The sequence below is a fragment of the Abramis brama genome (assembly GCF_963993115.1).
Source record: "Abramis brama genome assembly, chromosome: 13".
Lineage (NCBI taxonomy): Eukaryota > Metazoa > Chordata > Actinopteri > Cypriniformes > Leuciscidae > Abramis > Abramis brama.
Genome location: NC_139975.1, coordinates 8,411,844 through 8,438,350, shown reverse-complemented (window position 1 = coordinate 8,438,350; position 26,507 = coordinate 8,411,844). Strand labels below are relative to the sequence as shown.

General features: G+C 38.1%; 3 protein-coding genes across 3 annotated transcripts; 1 reads left to right on the top strand and 2 right to left on the bottom strand.

Annotated features, from left to right (window-relative positions):
• Nucleotides 1-39: 39 nt before the first annotated feature.
• Nucleotides 40-10,922, bottom strand: polr2b (RNA polymerase II subunit B). The gene is made up of 25 exons (XM_084133318.1): nt 10,788-10,922; nt 10,371-10,443; nt 10,065-10,215; nt 9,858-9,970; nt 8,718-8,937; nt 8,412-8,570; nt 8,114-8,278; nt 7,805-8,001; nt 7,404-7,523; nt 7,098-7,284; nt 6,845-6,988; nt 6,596-6,735; nt 6,150-6,261; nt 5,893-6,047; nt 5,608-5,806; nt 5,283-5,451; nt 4,580-4,676; nt 4,384-4,478; nt 3,830-4,080; nt 3,539-3,628; nt 2,720-2,827; nt 1,666-1,779; nt 1,170-1,330; nt 895-1,090; nt 40-363 (listed from the first exon to the last, which is right to left on the bottom strand). The coding sequence occupies exons 1-25, from the start codon at nt 10,804-10,806 to the stop codon at nt 274-276; spliced, it is 3,525 nt and encodes a 1,174-aa protein (XP_083989444.1). The 5' UTR covers nt 10,807-10,922; the 3' UTR covers nt 40-273.
• A 160-nt stretch (nt 10,923-11,082) lies between these two features.
• On the top strand, nt 11,083-16,230 carry noa1 (nitric oxide associated 1). Its single transcript, XM_084133259.1, has 7 exons — nt 11,083-12,433; nt 12,744-12,908; nt 13,361-13,572; nt 13,719-13,850; nt 13,940-14,056; nt 14,142-14,259; nt 15,802-16,230. Exons 1-7 carry the CDS (start codon nt 11,191-11,193, stop codon nt 16,032-16,034), a joined length of 2,220 nt encoding a protein of 739 aa, XP_083989385.1. The 5' UTR covers nt 11,083-11,190; the 3' UTR covers nt 16,035-16,230.
• Nucleotides 16,224-24,161, bottom strand: rest (RE1-silencing transcription factor). The gene is made up of 4 exons (XM_084133258.1): nt 24,014-24,161; nt 20,953-21,890; nt 20,763-20,846; nt 16,224-19,947 (listed from the first exon to the last, which is right to left on the bottom strand). Exons 2-4 carry the CDS (start codon nt 21,878-21,880, stop codon nt 17,954-17,956), a joined length of 3,006 nt encoding a protein of 1,001 aa, XP_083989384.1. The 5' UTR covers nt 21,881-21,890; nt 24,014-24,161; the 3' UTR covers nt 16,224-17,953.
• Nucleotides 24,162-26,507: the final 2,346 nt, after the last annotated feature.

The window sequence follows — 26,507 nt, the reverse complement described above, 5'->3', positions numbered from 1 at the left end:
AGTTTGTGGTGTCTGTGCAAAAAAAATGAAGCAATTAAATCTTGATGAGCACATCATTTATTTTATTTTAAAAAAAGAAGCTTTATTTTATTCTAGGTTGAACAGCCAAAACACCTGTTTCAGAACTATAACAACATATGAAAAACAACAAAAACATAAAAAGTTCACAAGCCCAGCAGCTACCGCAGGAAGTGCTGTTGGGATCCATTCAAAATCATTTTCACTATGATTTGCTCCTGGTTCCTGTTTTCCATTATTCATCAGTGTGGTCGTTTAGCTGGTCATCATCCGGGGGGCAATGCTCATAGACATCAGCTCCTGGAATAAGAGCTTACAGGCATACGGCATCCTCACCAGAGAGATCTGAAAGAACAGAGCAGAGGAAGGGGTCATGAAAGAGCTAATTTTAACATCTTGAATATTGAGTTCTATAATATGCTCATTAGACCATTTAAAGTAAAAGCTCATGGCTTGCTACTTGTGGGAATTGAACCAAAAACCATCCCTGAGCCTTTAAAGTCTCAATAAAATAGTAGAGAAGTAGAGACAGATCTTTTCTTCTGTATAATGATTAACAGTGAAAATGATTATCAAAAAAAGAAGAAATTGTAGGGCGGGGTCTTGGTTCAATCCATGGGTTGTTGATCGGATTGAGGCAGATCTGAATGCAAGCTTGTAGTATATTGTGAGAAAGGGGTGGGTTTAAGCGGACTTAATGATTGGAGAAGTCTAGCATATGTCAACAGAGAGATGTCTCGAAAGAGTTGTGCATAGATAAATCATTCACAATAAAATCAATAACATTTTTTAAAAAATTGATAGTGTGAAATTTTATTTTATACTAACTTTATTGACCACTTGACCCAGTAAGACCGGATATTAGCGGTTACTCACCTGTGTCTTGTTGCGGCAGCCCCTGCACTCATAGGTGTGCGTGCGGGTGTTTGCGATGGCCATGAGGCCGCACAGGTTGCAGACGTGGACCTGGTACGGGTCAGAGGCCTCAAAAAGCCTCTCTTTTAGGAACTGAGCGGCACCGTGAGCGATCTGACAATCACGTTCCATCTCTCCAAAACGCAGCCCACCATCACTGGAGGAAAGAAAACAGTTAAGATCTGATAGGTGATTTACACAAACAAATTGCTAGCATAAAAGTGCTGCCATCTCACCGTGATCTACCCTCCATGGGCTGTCTGTTGAGGATCTGGACCGGACCACGGGCCCTGGAGTGGATTTTATCGTCCACCATGTGCTTTAGACGCTGGTAGTATGTGGGTCCGATGAAGATCTGTGAGGTGAGCTTACGGCCAGTGAATCCATTATACAAAACCTGCAATAAAAAAATACTACCATTAGAACCATGTTTCAACACATCTAATGCATTCTTAAAGGAATAGTCCACCTAAAAATGAAAATTCCGTCATTTACACACCCTCACGTCATTGCAAACCTGTATGACTTACTTTCTTCAGTGGAACATAGAAGATGATATTTTGAAGTCAATGGGAACCAAAACTGTTTGTTTGCCAAGATTCTTCAAAATATCTTCTTTTATGTTCCACAGGAGAAAGTCGAACATGTTTGGAACTACATGAGGGTGAGTAAATGATGACAGAATGTTCATTTTTGGGTGGACTGCCACATTGGCAGGTAGGAGCTCTTCACCTCATTGCCTCTCAGATGGTAACCATATTCTGACAGCAGGTTGGAGACCTTTTGTACATTCACAGCATCATTGAATGGCGTGGCATCACCAATCTCTCCTTTGTTAGCAGACACCTGAATTGAAAAGGAAATAAAGGGTTCTGAACTGCATGTTTAACACACAAATGACTAGGGTTGTGAATCAAGAATTGGTTCTTATTCAGTGTAATGGAACCGAATTATGGTTTTGTTACTGATTCAATTGATGATTGAATTGCATGCAAAAAGTATGCAAAAGTATGATGACCAGTATATAGTTTGATTTCTAAACAATTGGCTCTTATGAGATATCACTCACAAAGACTCTCAAATCAAGTCTCAAGCTCATGAGTTATTGGTTCAAATCAGTCAAAAAATTGAACAAATTAAAAAAAGATGTTATGTCAAGCTTCAAAAGAACTGTGAACTGTTATTGAGTTTTGTACTAGACGTTTGAGTTAGAACTGGTTGTAGTTAAAGATTAAAAGGTATTTATAACATCTTTGTTTTGTTAAAATAATAAATTTAAAAAAATCATTAACTACATTAACATGAACAATGGAAAAAAATTATACTTCTTGGTTAATGTTAATTTCAACATTTACTAATAGACTTGAAATCAAAGTTATCTCTGTTGATATTTAATGGACCTGAGATAACAAGAAATAATAAATGACCAGTTGTATTTTTATTAACATTAACATTAACAAAGATTAATAAATACTGTAACAAACGTATTTCTCATTGTTATTTAATGTTAATTAATGCATTAACTAACATTAAGTAATGGGAATTTATTGTAAAGGCTTACCAAGAAGTACATGTGCATTGATAGGCATAAAAACATCTTTGTTTTGTGTATATATATATATATAGGATTAACTGTGGAATGTGTAATCATTACAAAAAAAAAAAAAATCTTTGTAGGACACTTTTCTGAACACATGTTCCCAGAATAAACATCTGTCAGTAATGTAGACAACGAGTTGGAAAGAGAAGCACGATACGCAGTATTAGGAGCAGAAAACCTAAGTACCTTCCCTTGCAGACACTCGATCAAATGGCCGACTGTCATTCTGGAAGGGATGGCGTGAGGGTTGATGATGATATCTGGGGTGATTCCTTCACATGTGAATGGCATGTCCTAAAGAGAGGAAAATTCACAGCTCAGGTCAGACACACACTGCATCTGCGTTTGGGTTTCATAGTGACTGTTTACAATGCCTACAGCTGTAAGAGTCTGTGCTATCATAAGCTGTTTAAGAGCCACATCCTGTGTACAAACCTTCAACTGCAGGCTAGTCTAAACAAAGCTAGCAAAAACATTCACATTCAGTCTCGTTTACATTAAAAATGAGCACTACAACATTGCATCTCCCGTTACACAAGTTGAGTCAGTAAGACTTTTTTAAAATACTTTAATACTTTTATTCAGCAAGGATGCCTTAAATTGATTAAAAATGACAAAAGATTTGCATTTCAAAAAATGCTGCTTGTTTGAACATTCAATTCAAAGTACCACGGCTTCCACAAAAATATTATAATAAGCAGAACATCTGTTTAAGCATTAAGAAGAACTGTTTCTTGAGCATCAAATCAGAATATTAGAATGATTTCTGAAGGATTATGTGACACTTAAGAATGGAGTAATGATGCTGAAAATTCAGCTTTGCCATCACAGGAATAAATTACATTTTGAAATAGAAAACAGTTCATTTAAACTGGAATATATGTTACAGTGTTACAGTTTTTGTTGTATTTTGCATCAAATAAATGCAACCTAGGTGAGCATAAAAGACTTTCAAAAATATATTTTTTAAAAATCATACCGACCCCAACGGTAGTGTACACTTACCTCTTGTCTGTACTGGATACCGCAGGTACCCTTCTGACCGTGACGACTGGCAAACTTGTCTCCGATTTGCGGTATACGAACTGAACGGACCTGCACAAGACAATTTACATTTATGCATTTACACTAAAAGTGTTTATTAATAAACAAATTTTATGCTTATCTTTGAAAGAAAAAAACAACAGCATTTGGGTTTGGATCATACTGAGGGTAAATAATGTTCATGTTTGAGTGAAATATTCCTTCAAGATTGGCAAAAAAATAATAATAATTCAGATTCAAATCAGCACATACTCTGATTTTGCAAAACTTGTAGCCCTCCTGGTTTAGCGTGACCATGACTTGATCAACGATTCCGGTTTCACTGGTGCGCAGGAACGTGCTGCAGTCTCTCTTAGTGTAGCGACGGTTGGTGCTATCCAGCTCATCATCATTCTCGGGAAGAGTCACGGTTTTGCCAATGATGACGTCCTCACCAGACACACGCACACCGGGAGCAATCAAACCATCGTCATCCAACTTGTCATAGATGGCGTGTCGCATGCCTTTAGAGAAAAAAGAAATGTTAATAACACATAGCTTGCAGAAAGGTTCTGCAACACCATGTTCTAGCCAAGCATGATGTAATAAAACATCAAGCAATAAATCACATCTCCATTTTGATCTGAAGATTTTCAGCAAATATCAACAGCATTGCACAAGATGTTCAAACTGAAAACTCATTGAAAACTAGAATATATTTTGTTGCTTCATGCAGTAGAGGACAGTAAAAATGTATTTAATGCTACAAATATGCTGCATTGTCACTTCCTAGGATGAAGAGAAGAGTACAATCACTAGAATTGCACCTTGACAGGTCTCTCGGGTGGGTTTCTCAAAGATCTCTTCTTGGTCAAAGCCTTTCTTAGATTCCTGTTCCTTGTACGAGCGGTAGAACACAGACCTGAGATAACAGACAGTTTAATCAAAACTTGAACTTTGTGAAAAGAAATTTTAAGCATAGTTTGACAATGATTTTGACAGCTAAATTCTCGTATCAGATACCTGAAGAATCCACGATCCACAGCCGAACGGTTCATGATGACAGAATCTTCCTGGTTGTATCCAGTATATGATGCAATAGCCACAATGGAATTGATACCTTAAGATAAGAAAAATGTGCATACATATTACAGTTTTTGAGGTTATATGATGTCTGATTCACTGATAAACTACTGTTCAAAAGTTTGAGGTAGGTGAGATTGCATAAGTCTCTTATGCTCACCAAGGCTGCATTTATTAGGTCAACATACAGTAAAAAGAGTAATATTGTGAAAAGAACTTTTCTTTTTTAATAAAATGTAATCATTTCTGTGATGGCAACAGCCATTTCTCCAGTCTTCAGTGTCACATGACCCTTCAGCATTCATTCTAATATGCCGATTTGGTGGTCAAGAAACATCTCTTATAATCACTGTTGAAAACAGTTGTGCTGCTTCATATTTTTGTGGAAAGAGTGATAATTTTTTTCAATGTTGCTTGATGAAAGAAGAGCATTTATTTGAAATGGGAATCTTTTGTAACATTATAAATGTTTTGATCACTTTTGATCAATTTAACATGTCCTTACTGAATGAAAGTATTAATTTATTTATATATAAATTTTTTTTTAAAAAAATTATATACATCTAACCTTCTAACTCCAAACCTTTGAATGGTAGTGGAGAAACGGATGCAGCACTACTGTTTAATGTAAGAAATAGATTACCTGCCGGCAGCTCTCTGAAACGTAGATACTCCATAGAACGAGTTGTGACTAAGGGTTTCTGGGGGTAGTAGAGCACATGTGCCAGGGTATCCATTCGCACATGGAAGTTGGTGATGTAAACTCCCATGGCTTGTTTACCCATAGCAGACTGGTACGTGTTTCTGGGAGACTGTAAACAGGAGAGTGCATAATTTAGACACTTTATTATGCAAGTTCTTCATAGTTATACTAGAGAAATTGCAGGGTTGCAGATGTTAAAATTCTCTAAAATGTTAATATATCCACAATACTGCGTGTTTTAAATGGGTATTATATGGGGCGGTACCTGGTTGTGATCAGGGAAAGGAATAATGGATGCACAGACACCCAAAATCATGGACGGGTGGATCTCACAATGTGTGTAGGTGGAGCAATAAGCCACGCCCTTCTCCTGAAGGTCATCGGGGGTCATGGCCAACATTACAGTTTCCTCCTCTAGTGTGTCAATATATTCAACCACACCACTGGCTACCAGGTCCTGCCAACTACACAGGAGACAGATACTCTGTTATAGAGGAACAGGAAGAATCTGAAACCAGTCTGAGATGATATTCTTCACATATGTATGTACCTGTAATTGTTGTACTCTCTCTCTTTGAGCTGGTCAATGTGTCGTCTCTTCAGCAGAAGTTTCTGTTTTTCCACAATAAGCAGCGGACGGCAGATCCTGCCAGCGTCTGTGTAGATCCTGATCTCCCTCTCACGAATGTCTCTGATCATTGACACCTGGACCATGATGAAAACAAGATCACAATTAGGTGCTGTACACGAAATAAATGTTAAACTGGAGTGGTGCAAAAACAAAAACAGGGAAAAGAGATGTCACACCTCAGACACGATGATGTCCATCTGTCTCCTCAGCTTCCGTAGAGTGTTCATCAGCTGCTCGGGGTCTTTGTGAATACCCACCCAGCAACCGTTCACAAAAATCTTAGTTGCACTAAAGGAACAAACACAAATTAAATTGTGTAAATTCAATAAAGATTTAAAAAAAAAAAAAAAAAAAAAAAAATTATATATATATATATATATATATATATATATATATATATATATATATATACACACACACATATATATATATATATACACACATATATATATATATATATATATGTGTGTGTGTGTGTGTGTGTGTGTGTATGTATGTATATGTATATATATATATATATATATATATGAACAGCATTGCGCAATCACAAAATGTTTCACTTGTAAAGCGTGTCGATTTCAATGGTGTGGTGCTGCCCCCTATAGAACAGGATGACACTCACTCTGCAATAGCAGCAGGGGAGATTTCCTCCAGGTTCTCCATGCTCCACTCCTCCAAGAACTCCAGGATGGGGGACGGCTGAGATCCCACAGAGATGTAGGCCATGAGAGCTAGATTCTTTACCAAACCTACAGCATGGCCCTGCAACAAAACAATTACACTCCATCTTAATTACCTTCAGCAATTACACTCCGCCTCACTGGAAACTTGAGCTGACATTCACATGCATACTAGTGTTCAAGGGTCCTACCTCTGGGGTCTCCGCAGGGCACACCATACCCCACAGTGTGTTATGAAGCTGCCTGGGTTTGGCCAGCTTGCCGTCTCGTCCTATAGGCGAGTTTACGCGGCGCAGGTGGGAAAGAGTGGAGGCGAAAGTCAACCTGTTCAACACCTATAAACAAAAAGACAATGAGGATAGTGAGTAAACTGTCAGCAAAAAAGTTTAATAAATGTATGCATTTGTACATAGTAGAGCAAAAGAAGGAAAAATAAGCAATCACCTGAGATACTCCAGCTCTGGCCTGATGGGCTTTCTTCACATCCCCCCAGTTGCCTGTGGCCAGGGAGTACTTGAGTCCGTCAGAAATGATGCGGGTCTTAATGGCCAGCTCAAGATTAAAGTCCTTCCCCCTGTCAATAAACTTCTGTGCATAGATCCTGATCTCCTTCAGCAGGTTCTTGAACATTCTGGGAAAAACACAGATGTATAGATTTCAATGTTGGATGTGATGTCATCTTGAAACATGCACAAGCATTATTTTATTAATGCACCCTGAATGCTTAATGAAAGGTTTTTTGATTCTAACCCTCTGAAAAGGAACGCAAGCAAAGGTCCAGCAAGATCAAGCCTCTTGTTGCCATAGTGATCTCTGTCATCCAGCTCTCGTCTGCCCAGAGCAGCCAACAGTAGTCTGTGAACCATGTAACTAAATAAAGAGAAAGCAATCAGTTTGTACATGCATTACACAAAATATAAAAAATTAAGTAGATATTTGTGTATACAGTGTATACATATATACACACACTTTTTTACTAAAAAAAAGTATTATTCTATTATTCTTATTTCTTTTTATTATTTTAATTTCTTCTATGTAAAGCACTTTGAATTGCCATTGTGTATTTTTTTCTATACTATATGTTTTTCAAAATCTTACGGACCACAAATGCAGAAGTGTAAGACAACAGGACAAACTCAAAGCTATTTTACCCTAGAAAATAAGCTTTCTTGGTCTCGCAGAAATCTGATACACCAACATGTGGCAACACCTCCTTCTGCAAAACCTCTTTAGCATATTTGATTCTTCTCTCTTTGGTGACACCAGGTTTAGCCCCTCTGGAGCCAATGAAGTTCAGAGCCACATTCTGTTCCTGAATCACAAAGGCCTCGTCCAAAGATGGCTTCACCTTGAGGGAAAAAAAAAAGCAGAGTACGCCATTTTTACAAATTAAATCATACTTCTAAGGGAAACCGCCCTTATCAAAAGAGTGCTTCATTTGTACATTTAAGGTGACATACCATCTCCATCATCTCAGGATCATCAAAGTCATAGATGATGTGTTCAAGGATGTCTCTATCAGACACAAATCCCAAAGCACGGAACACAATGATGATGGGAACTTCCTGCCGGATGTACGGCAGAGTGGAAACAATCCTCTGGCCGATGGCACTTTTCTTAACTCCCTGGACAGAAGAAAAAACATAAGAAAATAGATGCACAATATTCAGAGCAAAAATAATTCATGAATCCAAAAACCACACAACTTGGCTCAATCTGCAAGTGAAATACTTGCTTTTACAGTCAGGAGACACTGACCTGTCCTCCACGGGCCATCATGCTGACCCAGATGGTGCTGGTGGGTCTGGAGGAGTTCTCCAGACATGACCTGCACTCTCCAGTGTAAGCATACTTGGAGTCTTTCTTGGCAAACACATACACTGTGTTAGTGGCCATCTTCTCTTGAGCAATCAGGACCTGGACAAATGACAGAACACATTGATTTAAAACACAATTTGTGTTATACTGCAACTGACCAATTATTTGCACAAGAAAAAATTATTTCACAAACAAAATAATTATGCGATTGTGTGTGTGATTCTGTGTTTTTGAAACAAAACCAACCTTCTCTGAACCATTGATGATGAAGTAGCCTCCAGGGTCCAGTGGGCATTCGTTCAACTCACAGAGATCACGATCTGTCAAGCCGCTCAACAGACAGTACGTGGAACGGAGCATGATGGGAATTTTGCCTATAAATGTTTTCTGATGCTGCGTCTGCTGTTGCTCTTCTCCATCCTTTATGATAGTCTTTGTGATGTCCACATACAGAGGGGCGGAATACCTGCAAGTCACAGCGTGCATTCAGATACACTGCCTGCTCTTGTGAAACCTGTGGGAGTCGGACTTTTAAAGTTCACACTAAAACATGCAACTTAAGAATGCTGTAATTCAGCTCTATTAAAGGCTACTATAGCATATTTAATGCACAAATTCTGGTCTCAAAATTATCAACAGGATCAAAACTTTGATGTTATACAAAATCTATTACATGATTTCTGTTGTCTGACAGTTCATTCTGTATCAGCAAGTAAATAGGCTTTTAGTATAATTCTAAAAACATTCCCCTTCAGGTATGTTTTTACTGTGAAATCTTTTACCTGATTTGCATAGTTAACTTATATATTGTTAGTAATATTTCAAGATGAACACTCACTGGACTGAAGTAACTTACTTTACATGATTACCCATACATTTTTTTAGAGAGAAACAAATGATACATCAGGCTTTTCAGGAGCATTTATTTGTAGATTTAGTCATCATTGTATTGCATTATACTGTATGTTTTCCTCCCACAAAAAAACATTACAAACCTCACTAAGACATATTATTAGGAAATATAGAGTAACCACTGATATCTATATGCACTTTATGAAAGTAGATGAGATCAAAGATGTCATTGATTGATTTTATAAACTATCAGAATTTTCATTTTACTTTCTGGAAATATAAATATCAGCAACAAATTGCATGTTTTTGCTCGATTTGGATTCTATGGGAAAAAAATTGGTGTTTTTTTTTCTCCTCAAGTATGATCTACATAATCTCCTATATCATATGTTATGAGCCATAAAAGCCTGATCTATTAAATATGATACTCAACAAAAAACATTAAAAAATAAATAAATAAAAGTGATCGTATTTTTTCATACGTTAGGCTTTACAGGGTTAAACTGCTCTCAAACACTGAAGGACATCACTCACGTGAGATTACGGAGTCTGGCTTCGTTTGGCATCATAGGTGAGGGAGCACCATCTCTTTCCCAGTGAGTGGGTTTGGACAGGTAGATTTGCTCAAACTTCAGCAAGTACCGAGGCTGCAGAAAATAAATCAAATCAAAATCAGTCAATTCATTTTAGAGAGTCTCATAAGCGCATATATGATATCAGACATCGAATCAAATCACTCACCGGTTCCTCCACCTCTCCAGATGTGTGCTGGGCCTCAGCCTGCAGGTCAATGGGTGGAGCATCCTCCACAATCCTCTGCACAGACATCTGGATGAACTCATCAAATGAATCCAGCTGCTGTCGCACCAAACCCTTCTCATCAAAATATGAGCTGGAAAGAGAAATGTGACAAGAAACTAGCAAAGCAATGTCAATAAAGTTTAAGATGTATCTTATTACCTATAATACTGCATAGATAGATAAGGTTAAATTAAAGTTATAGCACAAAAGCAATAATGACAGCTATTCAACAGGTTTTTTCTTTACCTGATAACAATCCAACAGGCCTCCTGCCACAGATCAGGGGTGATTTCATCATCATCTTCATCATATTGGATATCTACAATAATTACAGAACTTAAAGTTATTTATTTACACAGAGTTAATACACGGAGTGCAAAACAACATTGTTGCTGACAAATTATGCTTACTAACAAATGCATTAACTTCACTCTATAAATTTAAAATGGAAGACACTCATTAAATACTTGTTCTAGATACAAAGGTATAATTATTATAATATTAAGTTTGTTTTTCTTAACATGCCCATTTGCGACAAAGCTAACCTTAGCCTGTTAGCCAATAACGTTGTGTTAACGCTTGAAACTATCGTATCTAACCACACATTTCACAGTAATAAAACAATAAATAAACACGTATTGCACTTATATCGCCAAAACATACCTTCGTCTTGATCATACATGATATTTACTGGTGAAGAACTTTATTTCTTTAAACTAAAAGGAGGTTATCCGCGCACCCCACTGAACGGCGCTTTATGTCTGCGGCTGCACTGCTATGAGTATGATGAACACAAATGGCTACAGAATTATACGTCACTTCCGGACAAGTGTTTTTATTTTATTTATACACAAGCATTCACACGTCTGTGATCAAGTAAACCACAGTTTGAATGTTAAATATGTTACATAAAAATAAAATATTGTACATAATATTCTTTGTCCATTTTTTTTTCCCCGGTGACGTATATTGTACGCGCGCGGCTCTCGGAATTCTCTCACATGGGTTCGTTGTTTTCAAGGTTGTAGTAATTGAAGCGATGTGATTGTTATTTTAACATACAATAATGTACAAGTTATTGAGAGCGTCGACATTCCAATTCTACTCTCGTGCGTGTTTAAAACATGTTTCAAGACCGGAACATGAATGGATGTGGCGGTTTCCACGGTCATTTGTTTCCAGCTTAATATCAAAAGACTGTGTAAGCCATTTGGGCACAAACCAGAGGTGCAGATCATCCAGATGTGGGGTTTACGGTCTGAGGTGTTACAGCAGTCAAAAAGGAGCTAGAGTACCAGCATCAAATCAACCTCAGGAATTATACACATTAGTTGAGCCAGAGAAACAAGAACAATTTGTGTTCCCGGACTTTGATGAACCAGTGGACCATGAAGAGGATAAACTGCCAGATCATCTTCTTTCAAATGAGATCACGAGTAATGTAGAAACAAAGCCAGTGCATGAAAAGCCTGGCAAAAACATGCACATTAAAGGACTGGAAATGCAATTGAAGCATTTAAAGGGCTCTGCAAAGTCTGAAGTGGAGGAAAACTCATTGATTGACTTCCACGATGAAGGATTCCCACTGGGCCGACGCACCAAATCAAAGAAGGTTAAAAAGCAGCAAAAGATCTATGGCACTCCTGATGTGGAGGTGGCAGTCAGCGGTTCCTGTTGCTCTGGCTGCGGGGCCCTCATGCACTGCACTGACCCTGAAATCCCAGGCTACCTGCCGAGTGAGAAATTCAAAGTGTTAGTTGAAGAGGACAAACTGAAGAAGGCAATATGTCAGAGATGCTTTTTAATCAATCACCACCAGAAGGCTTTGAACGTCACCATGTCCAAAGAGGAGTACAGAGAGATTGTCAAGAGAATTAAATCAGAGAAGGCTTTGGTGCTGCTGATAGTGGATCTTCTGGATCTCCCCGACTCCATCATCCCTGACCTTCCAGAGCTTGTTGGGAAGAATAAGCACATTGTTATTTTAGGAAATAAAATAGACTTGCTGCCTGGAGATGCAGAGAATTACCTGCAACGTATCAGACGTCAGCTGGCGGCATACTGTGCCGGCATGGGCATTTCTACCAGTGATAGCAAGGACATCCACCTCATAAGTGCCAAAACAGGTTATGGTATAGAAAACCTTATATCAAGACTGCAGTCAACCTGGAAGTACAATGGAGATGTGTATTTGGTCGGCACTGCTAATGCTGGCAAATCCACGCTGTTTAATACTCTACTGGAATCAGATTATTGCAAATCTAGAGCCTCAGATGTGATCCATAAAGCTACTATATCTCCATGGCCTGGTGAGATATTGCATTTGAGTTAATTGGTTGATTTTACAGACAGATACCATATTTATGATGACATAAGATATGTAATATGTTGACTAATGCAATGTTTGCGATTCTGTTTCACAAGTATATAAGAACAGAATGTTTCAAGGCACAAAAAAAGAGAACAAATACCTTTTTAATGAATGTGCTTGACCCTTTTAGGACCTCGTTTAGGAATGCGTTGTGCATTTCTGAATTATAAAGCTGTTTAATGTATGATATTGCTGTCCCAAGTTATTTAAATTGTTAAAACATATCTATCTGTCCTCTGTAAATCTAGGAACAACATTAAATCTGCTGAAGTTTCCCATCATCAACCCGACCCCCTACCGGATGTTCAGGCGGGCGGAGAGACTTAAACAGGCGTCTCTTTTGACTGAGGAGGACATGAATCCTCAAGAGCTGAAGAGAATCAAACAATTCAGCAAGCAGGGATACTTGGTTGGTGAGTTTGCAAGTTTAGTTTTTTTTAGGGATCCACAATATATCTGTTTCATATCAATTATTGGCTGATATTATAGACTTTTAATTCATCTCTATCAGCTGATATTGGAAATTTAACTGTGCGTGGTAGTTTACACTATTTTTACATTTATAAAACCTTTGCCATCTAATGCTCAGTTAAAGTTCATCTTTAAAAACACTTAATTCATAAAATAATAAATAAGTGTTAAATAAAATCACAAAATTAATATTAACTTTTCATACTGTACTTTGTAAAGTTGTGCACTTGTAGCATTTAAAACGATTGATTTTGTTTTATTTGTTTACTTTTAATGTTTAAATGTATCATTATTTAGGTATATATATATATATGTGTGTTATCTTTTATTATTATATAATATTATAGTTTTTAAGTTAGAGGAAACTTAATTTTATCCATTGTTTTTTTGTTAGGTCATATTGGGAGGACATTCCGAACAAATCAGTCACTCAAGAAAGACCTTGTGGAGTTTGATCCTGACAGTCTGAGCTTTGGAGAAGACGCGGAGGAAGGTGTTAAACAGAATCCGTCCTTGGACTCCTCCACAGACGCAGAGCTCACCTACAATGAAATCAAAGATGCACACTGGTTCTATGACACCCCAGGCATCATGAAAGAACATGACGTGAGTCTCTCCATTCAAACTGTACTCTCATTATGTGATATAATTATGTTCATAACTGCAATAATTTCTATGTTCCCTTAATTTAAAACATCTATCATTATGAATCATCTGTCACAAAGGGTTTTAATCAAAATGCAACTTTCCAGGTGCTCAGCCTGTTGAATGAGCAGGAAGTGAAGCTGGTGGTTCCTACACATGCCATTACACCGAGAACGTATCTAATGAACCCTGGTATGGTTTTGTTTTTGGGGGCTTTGGCACGCATTGATTATTTGGAGGTAAGAGTCTGTTTGACTTAGGAATACTGAATGTTTTGCTGCATCTGCCGCGCACCAAGATAGTTTCAATGTTCTGTGACTCTCTCTAGGGGAAAAGCTCTTGCTGGTTCACAGTTGTTGCCTCATCTCACATCCCGATTCACATCACCAATTTGGACAAGGCTGATGCACTCTACCAGAAACATGCTGGGAATACCCTTCTTGCAGTATGTGTATACTGTATATATATGTGTGTGTGCTTTGTTATCAGTAAAATGAATTCTACATGATACTCCATTGTTTTGTGATAAGGTCCCATCTGGTGGTGAGGAGCGCATGAAAACTTTTCCGCCACTTATTGCTCAAGACTTTGAACTCAAGGGGCAGGGCAGCAACACCGCAATTACTGACATCAAGATCTCATCAGCAGGTGATTTTCTGAATTTTCAAGCAGAAAAGCAGGCTATGTGTTGCATAAATCTTGTGATTCTTTTAAATTCTTTCGATCTTGGTGCCTGCTGCCTTTCCAGGTTATGCTGGATGTCTATATTGAATTGCTTGTTTAGATGAGACACAAATCTGGAATTTGATTATAACTTTTTTACAATAACTTTTTGTATTTTTCCACAAAAAAGTAACAAAAATGTCATGGTATTATATTTTTTCAAATGTGCTTGGTTAAACTAAGACCTTCTTTGAATTACCAGGGTTTTTTAATGGTACTCATATGGTATATCTGAGATACTGATACCACTACAGTACTTTACAGTACCACATGGTCAAGTCTTAAAGGAACACTCCACCGTTTTTTGAAATAGGGCTTATTCACCTTCTTTCCTACATTTAGATAGGTGGGAAAATGCATTTTTGTCTCAGTGCATGCATTGTTTTAGTTTGACAGGGTCGGCGCTAGCTTAGCTTAGCATAATGAATGGAATCCTTTGTTGCCAGCTAGCATGTCCTGAGTAAAAGTGATATAAAAAACAAAAAAAAAACACCTAATTACTTCTTGTGGCCTGTGTATTCACAACAAGTACAAATAGCGATGCAGATTAACACTAGGCGATTTCCTATGCAGATATTGACTTGTATATTAAGGACTATATTAGGGGGAAGCACAGGCGAAGCACTGCTACTTGGGCGAGATATCTCTGCGCCCAAGTAGCAGTGCTTCGCCTGTGCTTCCCCCTAATATAGTCCCAAGTCAATATCTGCATAGGAAATCGCCTAGTGTTAATCTGCATCGCTATTTGTACTTGTTGTGAATACACAGGCCACAAGAAGTAATTAGGTGGGTTTTTTATATTTTTTATATCACTTTTACTCAGGACATGCTAGCTGGCAACAAAGGATTCCATTCATTATGCTAAGCTAAGCTAGCGCCGACCCTGTCAAACTAAAACAATGCATGCACTGAGACAAAAATGCATTTGCCCACCTATCTAAATGTAGGAAAGAAGGTGAATAAGCCCTATTTCAAAAAACAGTGGAGTGTTCCTTTAAAGTCCCCCTGTAGTCAATAATTTAAAACTCATCTTTGATCATCAAAATGGCTTATTTAAATGTTTTGTCCTGTGAAAATAATTCCGTCATACCTTAAAATAGCTTGAATGTAACTCTACACCCTTTTATCATTTAGTATACGCAGCTTCCTGAATATGCAAATTAGCCCCGCCTCCACTCCCTCACAGCAGCTCGGGCCTCCTGATCCACATAGAGAACGGGGCGACTTCAAACCGTGTTTTTGAGACTGTCTTTGGTTCACTGCAGTTTTAAGGAGAAAATACTCAGCATTGATGTTTACTTGTGCTTTAAGACAAACCATGTGCAAATTCATATTTAAAACACCACATAGACATATAAAAAACATTAAAAAGTTGATTTTCACCACAGGGGGCCAGGCCCCTTAAAAAGATTATTTTTAAATATGTTTTAAGAAACTTAATTTGTCATAATTTTTCTTGTTTCTTAGGCTGGGTTGCTGTGACAGCAGCTGAAGGAGATCAGCTGTTTTTGAGGACTCACGCCCCTGAAGCAGCAGGACTTTGTTTGCGCACCCCGCCTTTGCTACCCCACATTGTGAATCGGAAAGGACAGCGAATCAACAAGTCTCCCGCTTACAAGACTAGAAAGCCACAGGCGCTGGTGGACATTGGTCTGTCTGTGAAAGCAGCCGAGAGACTCAACGTGAGAAGGAAAAAATGAAGAACAACATATTTAAGTGCTGCTAAAGTGCAAATATCTTTTCAAAATATTGTTGTTCTGATTCAACAATGTATTGCTTGTATGCTACATATTTTTGTACTAAATGTTTATGAATTTACCTGAAAATGAAATGTATTTATATATTCTGCCATTTAAAATGTCTTTCAAATAAATAAAAAACTCATAAAACTGTGGCAAGAGTTTTTATTTTATTGAAACATCTTCTGCTAAGCATACAGGTCACATAGCAAACTGTTTTTGCAGATCATTCATAAAAAGCCAAATCAAGGGGGACAACATTATATAATATTTCAACTGATATAATTTGACTGCTATTGCTACAAAATGAAAAAGACATGTCAAATACTTGATTACAAAGATATGTAAATGGCAACATGCTATTCTAAAAAAGAAAATCAAAAAATGCAGTGCTTAACAACTAATAATAAAAAAAATGTTTACAGTGATAAAGTATCCAACCGTCCAAGAGTATTTCAGGGGCACTGTGGATGGTTTTCAAGGAGCAACACACCTCCATCTGAGGCCTGGGATTTTGCCCATAAAACTCTACCAACTACATCTTGCTTTGGTTATATATCCAAAAATTCAATATTGCACTTAATGCACTAAAGGCAATTTATTTCTATAACTTTTCTCTTACCGTTTTTTCTCCTTTTTAGACAATGACATAACACATTTAAAGGTTTGTGGCAACAACACATTCTCACACATAAAAAAAAACAAAAGAAAGTCAGTCGATATCAGTTGAAAGTCATATGATTAGATAAACTTTGGATAAACATTTTTGATGCAGATAAAAAATTTGATATGGAAGGGAATGTTTTACAAAGAAAAGACGACATTCATTCTTCTGATGGTAAATAAGATCTACATATCTGAGAAATGAATTAAAATGCTCAAATTGATTGTCTGAGGCACTGAAGAGCAAGTAAAGAACAGAAATATGTACAGTTTATATACAGACAAAAGCAACAAAATCTTTGGACTGAGGATGAAATTGAAGCATTACCAGAAAATTTGACAGAAAAAAGACACAAGAAAAAAAAATCTACAAACGCAAGAGTAAAAATCTTTGAAAGCAAATATACAATGAAAGAAAATGACCTACTACTATTCAAACATTACACACTACACGCTACTTTCCTCAAAAGGCAGAGCAGCCTAATCAAAGAAAGACCTCTAGGAAGTGTACAGAAATGTTTTTGTGTTTAAATTAAATGTTCAGCTTATGTGAAACAGAGCCTCAAAGGTAAGATTATGGTTAGTTGTCAAGTGCTCTCTAAACTGTAAAAGGGAACAAAGAAACAGTTGAATACAATGACATTAGCCAGCTTTAAACACACTCCGTCTCTTGCTGCCCAGAGATGGAGGCGCTTCAGTGGAGTGGAACAGCACAAAGACGCTGAAAACCCCATTATCTTCAGGGCTATTCAGTGCTGGACCACCTGGGTCTGGCTAATCTGAGCTCTCTGCAGGGATGGAGGGACAAAGTTTACTTGCTTTCAGAGCAGCCCTCCTTTTTTGTTGTCCGAGTAGTCTGACAAAAAAAAAACGCGGGAAAAAACGATGACCATTCGTCATGGCGCACATGACTAAGCGAAGATACAGTTAGTTTGGAATTTATTAGACAATAGGATCCTACCACAAGTTTACAATGGATTGTAATCTCGAATTGAAGGAATACTATGGTAAGAAATCTATTAGTTTGACATTTAATGTTTCATCATGTCATGCCAAGCTAAAAACTAGAAAGCATTGATGTGGGTGTCTGTCATGAGCCGTAAATCCAACAAGAACAGACAGGAACCTCATTTTTTTTACAACCTGAACAAGCTTTGTTCAGTTCAGAAGTCTCTGAGAACCTCATAAACTGCCTTGGGCACAAACAAAGATACTCCTCACTTGTTACCCTGAGCTGCCCCCTCCAAGTAGTACACATTTACTAAATGGCGGTTCAAGTGGCGACGGTAGTCCATCTCTAGAGAAAACGTACGGTCACAGAAGATACACGTGTGACTGAGCAGTTTGGTTGAAGATGGGAGATCTTCTGTTGGAGTCTCTGGAAGTTTCTCTCCACTCTCGGTGGCAGCAGCCAGTCCGTTAAGACCGGAGTCGTAGCTTCCCTCAGAGGCACTATCGCTGATGTCACTTCCCCCATCATTACTGTGGATACCCTCGTCATCCTCTGCATCCGTGGATTTGTGACCAGGCGGACCAGGAAGTTCAAGAGATGAGCTGAAAACAGGCTGCTGTTGGCTGAAACCTGGAGAGCTCTCGCTGTCAGTAGGTGACGGCATCTCACTTCCACTGTCTGCTTCTGGAATTTCTTTTGGTTCATGTGAGATCTTGTTCTCGGTTTCTTTAGGTTGTTCTGAGGGAGGATCTTGGGGTTGGCACGAGACTGTGGGTTCCTCTGAAACAGCAGCGGTCTCCTTGTGATTTCTATCACCTTGATTGGTCACATCAGTAGGTGTCTGCTCGTCTGGCTGGGTAAGCACCTTCAGTGTTTCTGTGGTGAGCCCTTTTTCAGCTTCTGGAGGGCTTAGCTTCTCTGGGACTTCATTGGTCTTCTCGGTTTCAATGACACAACTCTCAGGTTTGTTTGTACTTGCCTCAGCATTCTTGGTTTTGCTCTTCATGGCCTGTAGAACCTCAGGTATGGTGCGATTTCTCTCTGGAGCACCAGAACTTGTTGATGGCTTAGCTGTATCTTTCTTCGTGCGCTTGACCCGCTTTGAAGGGCAGGTTGGTTCTGAAGAATCAGTCGCTCGTACATCCATGCTCTCTGCTTTTCTTTTGACTGGTTTAGTCCTGACTTCTTTCATTGCCTCTTTACTCTGAGTATCACTGCTGACCTTTGACAATTTTGTCTGCCTCTTGCATGGCTTCTTGGTTGGAGATTTCCTGCAATCCTTTGCACTTTCTTTCTCTTCGGTCTCCTTCACTTTATCATTCAGCAATCTGTTTTCCTTTTGTAGCCGCTCTCTTTCTTCCTTGTCTTTGTGCTGCTGCTGTTTATCTACAAGGTCTTTTTCCACTCTTTCTTTGCCCAAATCCAACCTTTGCTCTTCAACAATGGGTTGAGGTTTTGCAATAACTTCATTGGCAGTCTCCTTTAACGGCTTCTCTTTTTTAGGACGACCTTTCATTACTTTCTCCACAGATTTGATTGATTTCTCTACCTTCTTCAACTCCTTTTTATTAACTTGTTTGTTATTGCAGCCCTCTCTCTGTGTCGAGGCAATGTCCATAACTTTCACCAAAGTCTTTCCTTTAACCTTCTTACCGGTTTTGTCTTTCCCCTCATTTTTCGCCATGGCCTTTTTCTCTGCAGTCTTCTCGTTGGGTTGCTGGCTTGGCTTTCCAGATTTTTCTTTCACAATGATATCAAGATTTTTCTTCGAGGTCTTGCCAGTCAGCTCAGTCTCCACAGCAGAGATGGGTTTACTAGATTTCTTAATGGAGAGGTTGATGGGGCCTGATTCAACGTCATCCAATTCTCCCAACTGCTTTTCCTCACTTCGCCTTGCTTCAGCCTGTTCTGTCGCAAGCTCATTTGGCGAAACATCATCGCCGTCAGTCCTTTTGACACGCAGTCTTACCTTTGACACGTCCATCGAGATATCAGTGCATCCTGGGTGTCTGGACTTGATGTGATACTGTAAGTTGCACTTCTTGGAGGCAGCATACTTGCAGACTGGGCAAAGAAACTGGCGAGGGTTGACATGGAGCTCAACATGCTTTTTAAAGTTGCTGCGGTCGGCTGTCTTGTATTGGCAGTAAGGGCAGCTTAGGGGCTTGGGTCCATTGTGGACCTGTCTGGCATGGCGGGTCACCTCGTGCTGGTTGGCTGCCAGGTAACTGCAGTTGTCACATTTGAAAGGCCTCTCACCTATTGTGGACAGACCATAAGGAGAAGGTCAAGACAGAACAATCAGTCTTTTATTTCAACATTTTGAGAGAAACACAGACGCAAGTCTCATGCGGGGAATACAGATAAAAGATGGGCAAACACATCACAATACGGAATCACATTCTAATTCACTCTGTATACCACAAACCGTGTACCATTTTATCCAAAGCCATCTGGCTCCACGGAGAGCAACAAAAGAGAGAAACATCATTGACAAGATCAAAACACAAGCCTTGAGTCATAGCTGATTAACAGCACATTTGCTTTGTCCCAAAACCCAGAGAACTCCCTCACAAATCTATATACAATTTCCATGACTAAGATTTAATTCACATGATTTTTCCCAAACATGGAAACCACAGTTTTAAATCCTACACAATACTTTTCAGAGAATGCATCCCAGAATGCACTGTGACAGGTTCAATGAAAAAACAAATCCAAGATGAATTGCCAATTGTGTCAAATGATTAAAAAATTATTTAACAAAAATACTTATTTTTATGAATAATGAATCAGTGTAATTAAAATGATTTAGCTAATTTCTAATATTTGTAATTGATAGATTTGTGCATTCTGTGTATTTTTATTCTATTAAAATATACTGTTAGCTGTTATTGGCTAAATCTATTGAAATGTATTGGAGCAAGGCAGCTCAGAAGGTTTTGGAACAGAGTTATAAATCAAAATGTGGACTGGAATTTAACAAACTAGCTTATAAATCCTAAAATATAACTATATACACCCTAGATCAATTTTAGAACAAGAATGTTTCAAAAGCCAGACAAAAGACTCACCTGAATGGGTTCTCATGTGTCTGGTCAGATGAGTTTTTTGGGAACTGGAGTACTCACAGTATATGCACTGGAACGGACGCTCACCTAAAAGAAGAATCACATAAAATCAAGTGTTTGATTTTTCATACATTTCTGATAATATAAAAGGACACTGAAACGTGAACTCAAATCCTTTCGATTTTAGACGCACCAGTGTGGGTCCGGATGTGCTGTATGTAGTTATTTTTGCGGTCAGAAAAATATGAACACTGGTTGCAAGTGAAAAGCTTGCTGGGAAAGTGGTTCCTCAGATGTTTCTTCCAGTGGTACTGACTGATGGTGGTATAAGCACAAATGGTGCACTTGAAAACTCTCTGATCTTCACCCTCCTTAGTATGATGTTTAAGGTGAGCCATGTAGTGGTCATAACGGTTGGTGTTGTATCCACAGCGCTCACAACGGATCACACCTTTGGAGTTACTCAAACTTTCACTATTCTCTGGGTTCGGTGTCTGAGATCGTCCTGACTCACTGGCCAGATCGTCGTCAGAATCAGCCGCACCATTTACCACATTCATTTTCTTGGCACTGTGAATGCGGATATGGTGAATAAAGTCCTCCTCGTTCTCGGCCTGGTACTGGCAAGGTTTACAAAAGAAGGGCTTCTTCTTCTTTTTGTTGGATTCGAAGATGACGACCGGGGTACGCTTACGTTTTTCCGCCGGCGAGGACTCAGGCAGGGCCTTTTCGGACGGGTTCGAGAGATCTTCTGCTCGCTCCATTTCAACTTGCTCCAGCGCTCTTTCTGTAACATCTGCCTCAACCCGAGTGGCCTGCTCAGCGTACGTGTCCTCGGACATCTCCGAATTGTCAAGGCTGTATCTGATAACACCCTCTTCCTCACTGTCAGAGTAGTTGTTGCATCCAACAGTCTTGAGTTCAACCATTTGTTTCTCTTCTGCATTGTAGTCTGAGGAAGACGCCTCTGATGATACCACTACGTTAGCGAGCATCACTAGCTGAGGGGCGGCCACATCATTCCGAGGCAGCTCAGGAAGGTCATGGCCCACCTCCGGTAGTGGGATGCCTCCAGGCATGAAGATACCAGCAGTAGCAGGATACACCATCTGAGCAGACATGCTCAACCAGCTGAAATGTAAATAGAAACACTGATTTTAGATAACACAACAGTAACTTAATTGTAAAAATTGCATATTTGTATTATCATCTTAAATCTTATAAACAAATTATGTGTATGTGAAATGAAATAAGAAGTTTGAAAAGAATCTGATAACTGTGATCTTTTGAGAGCAAGTCATCTATGACAAAACAAACACTGCGATTTCATTTAAGTTAAATAAGGGTCAATGATTTGACCTTTCTGAGATGAGAGTCTTAGTTGAGCCATTATCTGATTGATTAATCAATGAAAAAGCAGATTGTTTGATTTCATGCACCCAAACACATTTAAAAAGAAGCAAACAAAGCCTAAATAAACACAAATCTATAAGAGCCAATAAATTACACTGTTCTTTCTTGTATGAAGTCCACTAATAAGCAGCTTTAACTCTGGGTTATTTTAGGGAATTACAGCAGAGAAGTGTCTATGTTACAACAGCTCCAACAATCCCGACCATGTATGGTAATGTTCCTCAAAAGTAATGATTCAATCATGACAGCATTACTTGTTTAAGATGCAATCTAGGACAATCATGAAATATATTCAGAGCAACAATAACAAAACACATCAATGTTTATTGATTTGCATTATTTCAATTAGAACTTTGTGAAGTATAGTTTACTTTACTGTGCACTAGGAAACAAAATCATTTCCCCCAAAAAACTTGAATTTTTGTGCACATTATGGAAAAGCAAAATGTATTAAAAACTGTGCAATTCAGACATTTATTTCAACCCAAAATATGTTAGGCCTATTTTATGTACCATATTTCAAAAAGAAAAAAAATCTAGTTTAAAATGTTATAGCCTACTATATAGTAACTTAAAACAAAATACTATTAAAACGAATTACCATGTTCGCAGGGTACTCAATGTTTTATACTATTACTCATGTAATAGTATAGCATTTCTAAATACTGCAGGCTATAACTGATTACATGATACATAACATTAAGAGACACTATATGTGTGTGTGTGAGAGAGAGAGAGAGAGAGAGGTTTAAAAGCACTCAATGCTACATACAAAATATGATTTTAAAAAAAATTTGTTGTTGTTTTTTTGAGTATTGACAAAACAAAAATCACTAAAACTTTCCAGTTAAAGTTTAATTAAATCTGTTCTATTGTAAATATATATATATATATATGGTCATGGCAAACAGAGTCATGCATGTGTGTGATGAGGGCCTGTGAGCTTTGCATGCTCAGAAATGTGTGTTCGGCCATTTTAAAACAGCACCACCAACTTCAGCCAGCGGAGGAGGAACAAAATACAGACGATGTGTGAACTGAAGCAGCTTTACATGAAAGTTTACTGAGATCAATTCATTTAATAAGCAAAACACTAAACGTTTAGTGCTAATATGCGCAATCGAGCTTTAAGTGAAAAGATACAGTGATTGTGTTCAATCAAAACAAGGAGTGAAAAACTTTGACCTTGTTGGACAGCTCCAAACACGACCCATCTGAATCAGACGAAGAGCGAGCTCCACTTTACACGAAATGTTACAGGCATAACAATCAAAAATCACTCACTACATAAAGTCTAAAATCAAATGAAGTGCAAATATTGGTGATTTTCGAATAAACAAAACAAAGACACCAAAAAAGATGATGTGATTTATTGTAAAAGTGAAAAGATTGTCATTTTTCAGCTGGAATAATAGTGGAGAACACAAATCTAGTCAATCTGACAGCAAAAGTTGCATTACGAACCTTCAATAATAAGAAAAAAAATACTTTTCCGGAAACTGCATGCAACAACAACAACAGCACACACAACCCGACAAAGTTGCACTTTTTATTCAACATAGTCGATCGCAGATCATGGTGAGGTTTTTGTGTTTCATTTCTCATTACTTTTACGCATTTTTTCACTTTTAATTTGGTCAGCGTGAGTGTGTTAGCCGTGGTCCTGATCTGATCTCTCTCCGTGCTGAAATCAGCCCTGGACAGCGCCTCTCCCTTTCAATGCAACCCTCCATTTTCACTCCACTTACTCAAACTTAGTTGGGCTCGTGCGCGACACAAAACAACACAAAACCACACCCTAATGAGCACGAAACCCCACGGAACCAAGCCCGCGTACTCACCGGAGACGTTCACTCGTTGTTCGGCGATGTTCCTCCAGAAACAAGTTTCGGGAGAAGTTATTTCCAAACTCTCAAATCGGTCGAGGAAGTGCGCGAGACTCACGCATTCCAACACATCGCTCTCGCGCAGCGATCGCTGGGGATGTGTGACGTCAGCGCGCTCGCTCACACAGGGGGCGCGCTCATGTTCTCGCGCTCTCGAAGTTTGTTTTTGTAGTGTGGGCAGAGAGTGACAGACTGGTGGTTTGAACAAATAAACGAAAATATAGCGAAGATATTTTGAATGGGTCTGAACTGTATAGCAGTAGGTCAGCAGTGTACAAGTCAAGATTACTTTTTGTTGGTATTTTTACAGGATGATATTAGGCAGCTGAACTCACAGGATTAATACAAGTGCTAGACAAACAACTAACTTTAGTAAAGATAGGTGGGGGGGTTCTGTTTATTTTCCATGGATTTGTCCACACTTTTAACCCTTTTGGTGCTTTGGACACATTTTAACCATATTAAAAGTCGTGAAATGTATTTTAGAACAACTTAACTTATGTATTATTATGCTATTAGTTGAATAATATCTTACAGCTACAAATGTATTTTTAATGAAGGATTATTGAATAAAAACATTGAGTGTTGTTGAGTGTCTGCATCATTCCTGGAGTGGAATTCTTGGTTGTGCTATAAGTGATCTACCAAGGCACTAAATTATGTTCTGTTATGGCTTTTAACAAGCTAAATCTAACTAAAGTAAACATGCTCAACAGGAAGATAGCAACGGTTTGTTTGTCATTCATTCAGAAAGGACACTTTTCATGGCCTGCCCTGAAGTTTGCCGTTTTAAGGATTGATGACTCAGATGTGTGTTCAAAGAGAAGGGAACCTGACAGATTTAGCTTAATGTGCCAAATTAAAACTGTTAGGTAAGATTTTAGAACTTAATGTTACATTTGTATTTTGCTTATTTAAGGTCTTTTTACACAAATATATAAAGAGCTTATAAGGTCCCAGCCAAGGCCAGTTAAAATGGAACAGGGTATAAAGTCTAAAGTTAGACCTTGATGCCATGGGGCCCTCTGGATGTGAAGCTTTGCAGCACATGGGGAAAACATGATATCATGAGGATCTGAAAGGTATTTTTAAAGATGAAAATCAAGGTTAGCCGATTTACCATCTGAAACATCATTACAGTTTTTTTCATTTCAGTCAACAATCTCCGAACTACACAGCAACAAACCTCAAACTGTCACCTCAAAATCCAATGTTTTAGTCAAAAACGTCTTTCGTCACTTTTGTTGGAATCAAACTTTGGCCTGCAGATGACTCACGAAGCCTAACAAATACACAGACTTTCCAGATATCAATTCATAGCTTTGCATGCAACAAAAACCTCAAAAATTGGGATTCAGGAATTATTTTGCAGCTAAGTGTCTATTGCCATAATGAAAGAGTGCATATGCTACAGTAAAATACAACAAAGAGCTTTATAGGTAAAATTACTTTTCATTGAAAAGCACTAGAAAAGAAAAGTTAAAATACCAAAGAACTGAATATGAACTTGGTATGCAACACAATACAGTATACTGTAAATACAGTAAAAATACATAAATTAATAAATTCAGCATCCACTGCACCTCCGGCCAGATTTCATTACAGTATACAATGTATAAAGGTTTCTTGGTCTTCTGACAAAAGACTTTCTCTATACCTCCCTCATCACTCAGTTCTGCAAAATATACAGTATATGTAAAAAATAATAATAACTGGCTACAAATAAATTTGACAATCATGAGTTTGAGGGAGTACATGTGCTATAGTTTACTGTGGTGAAATTTGCCTCATCTAAAGTACTGTTACTGTGTACTGTAATTATACTGTATGTGTAAGTAGTTATTATCCTGAGATTGCTTAACACAATTTCTAAAATTATGTGGCTACATTTCTCGAAATACAAAACATGCACACAACATGCAAAATATCCCACATCTCTTGCAAAAGCAAACACTTCATTCAAAACTATTTTAACTCTTCTAAAAAATGTGTGTTTTTGAACATTAAACCATCTAATGATTAGCCATATACACGTCAAAAACACACAGAAGTGAACAATGTAAAACACTATTTTGTGTCTTTTGCGCAGTGTGCAATGCAGTGTAGTATTTTTTGCAGAAATGATAAGAAAATTGGAATATGAGTAAAAACAGGTGAAATGTGTGAAACGTTTTGAGAAATATGATAGGCCTATACATATATGTTTTGATAAAATGAAATGAATAGTTTGGAAATTGTGACAAATGAATCCGTTATAGTTTGTTACTTAGCAATCGGGAAAAACTGTATGAAAGCTCATGCCGTTGTATTTCACATTTATGGTGTTATATTCCTTTTAGACCACAAGGCTGCGCTGAACATCTACGTGAGAAGCGCTTACCATTCTGAAAGAAAGAAAGAAAGAAAGAAAGAAAGAAAGAAAGAAAGAAAGAAAGAAAGAAAAGAAAGA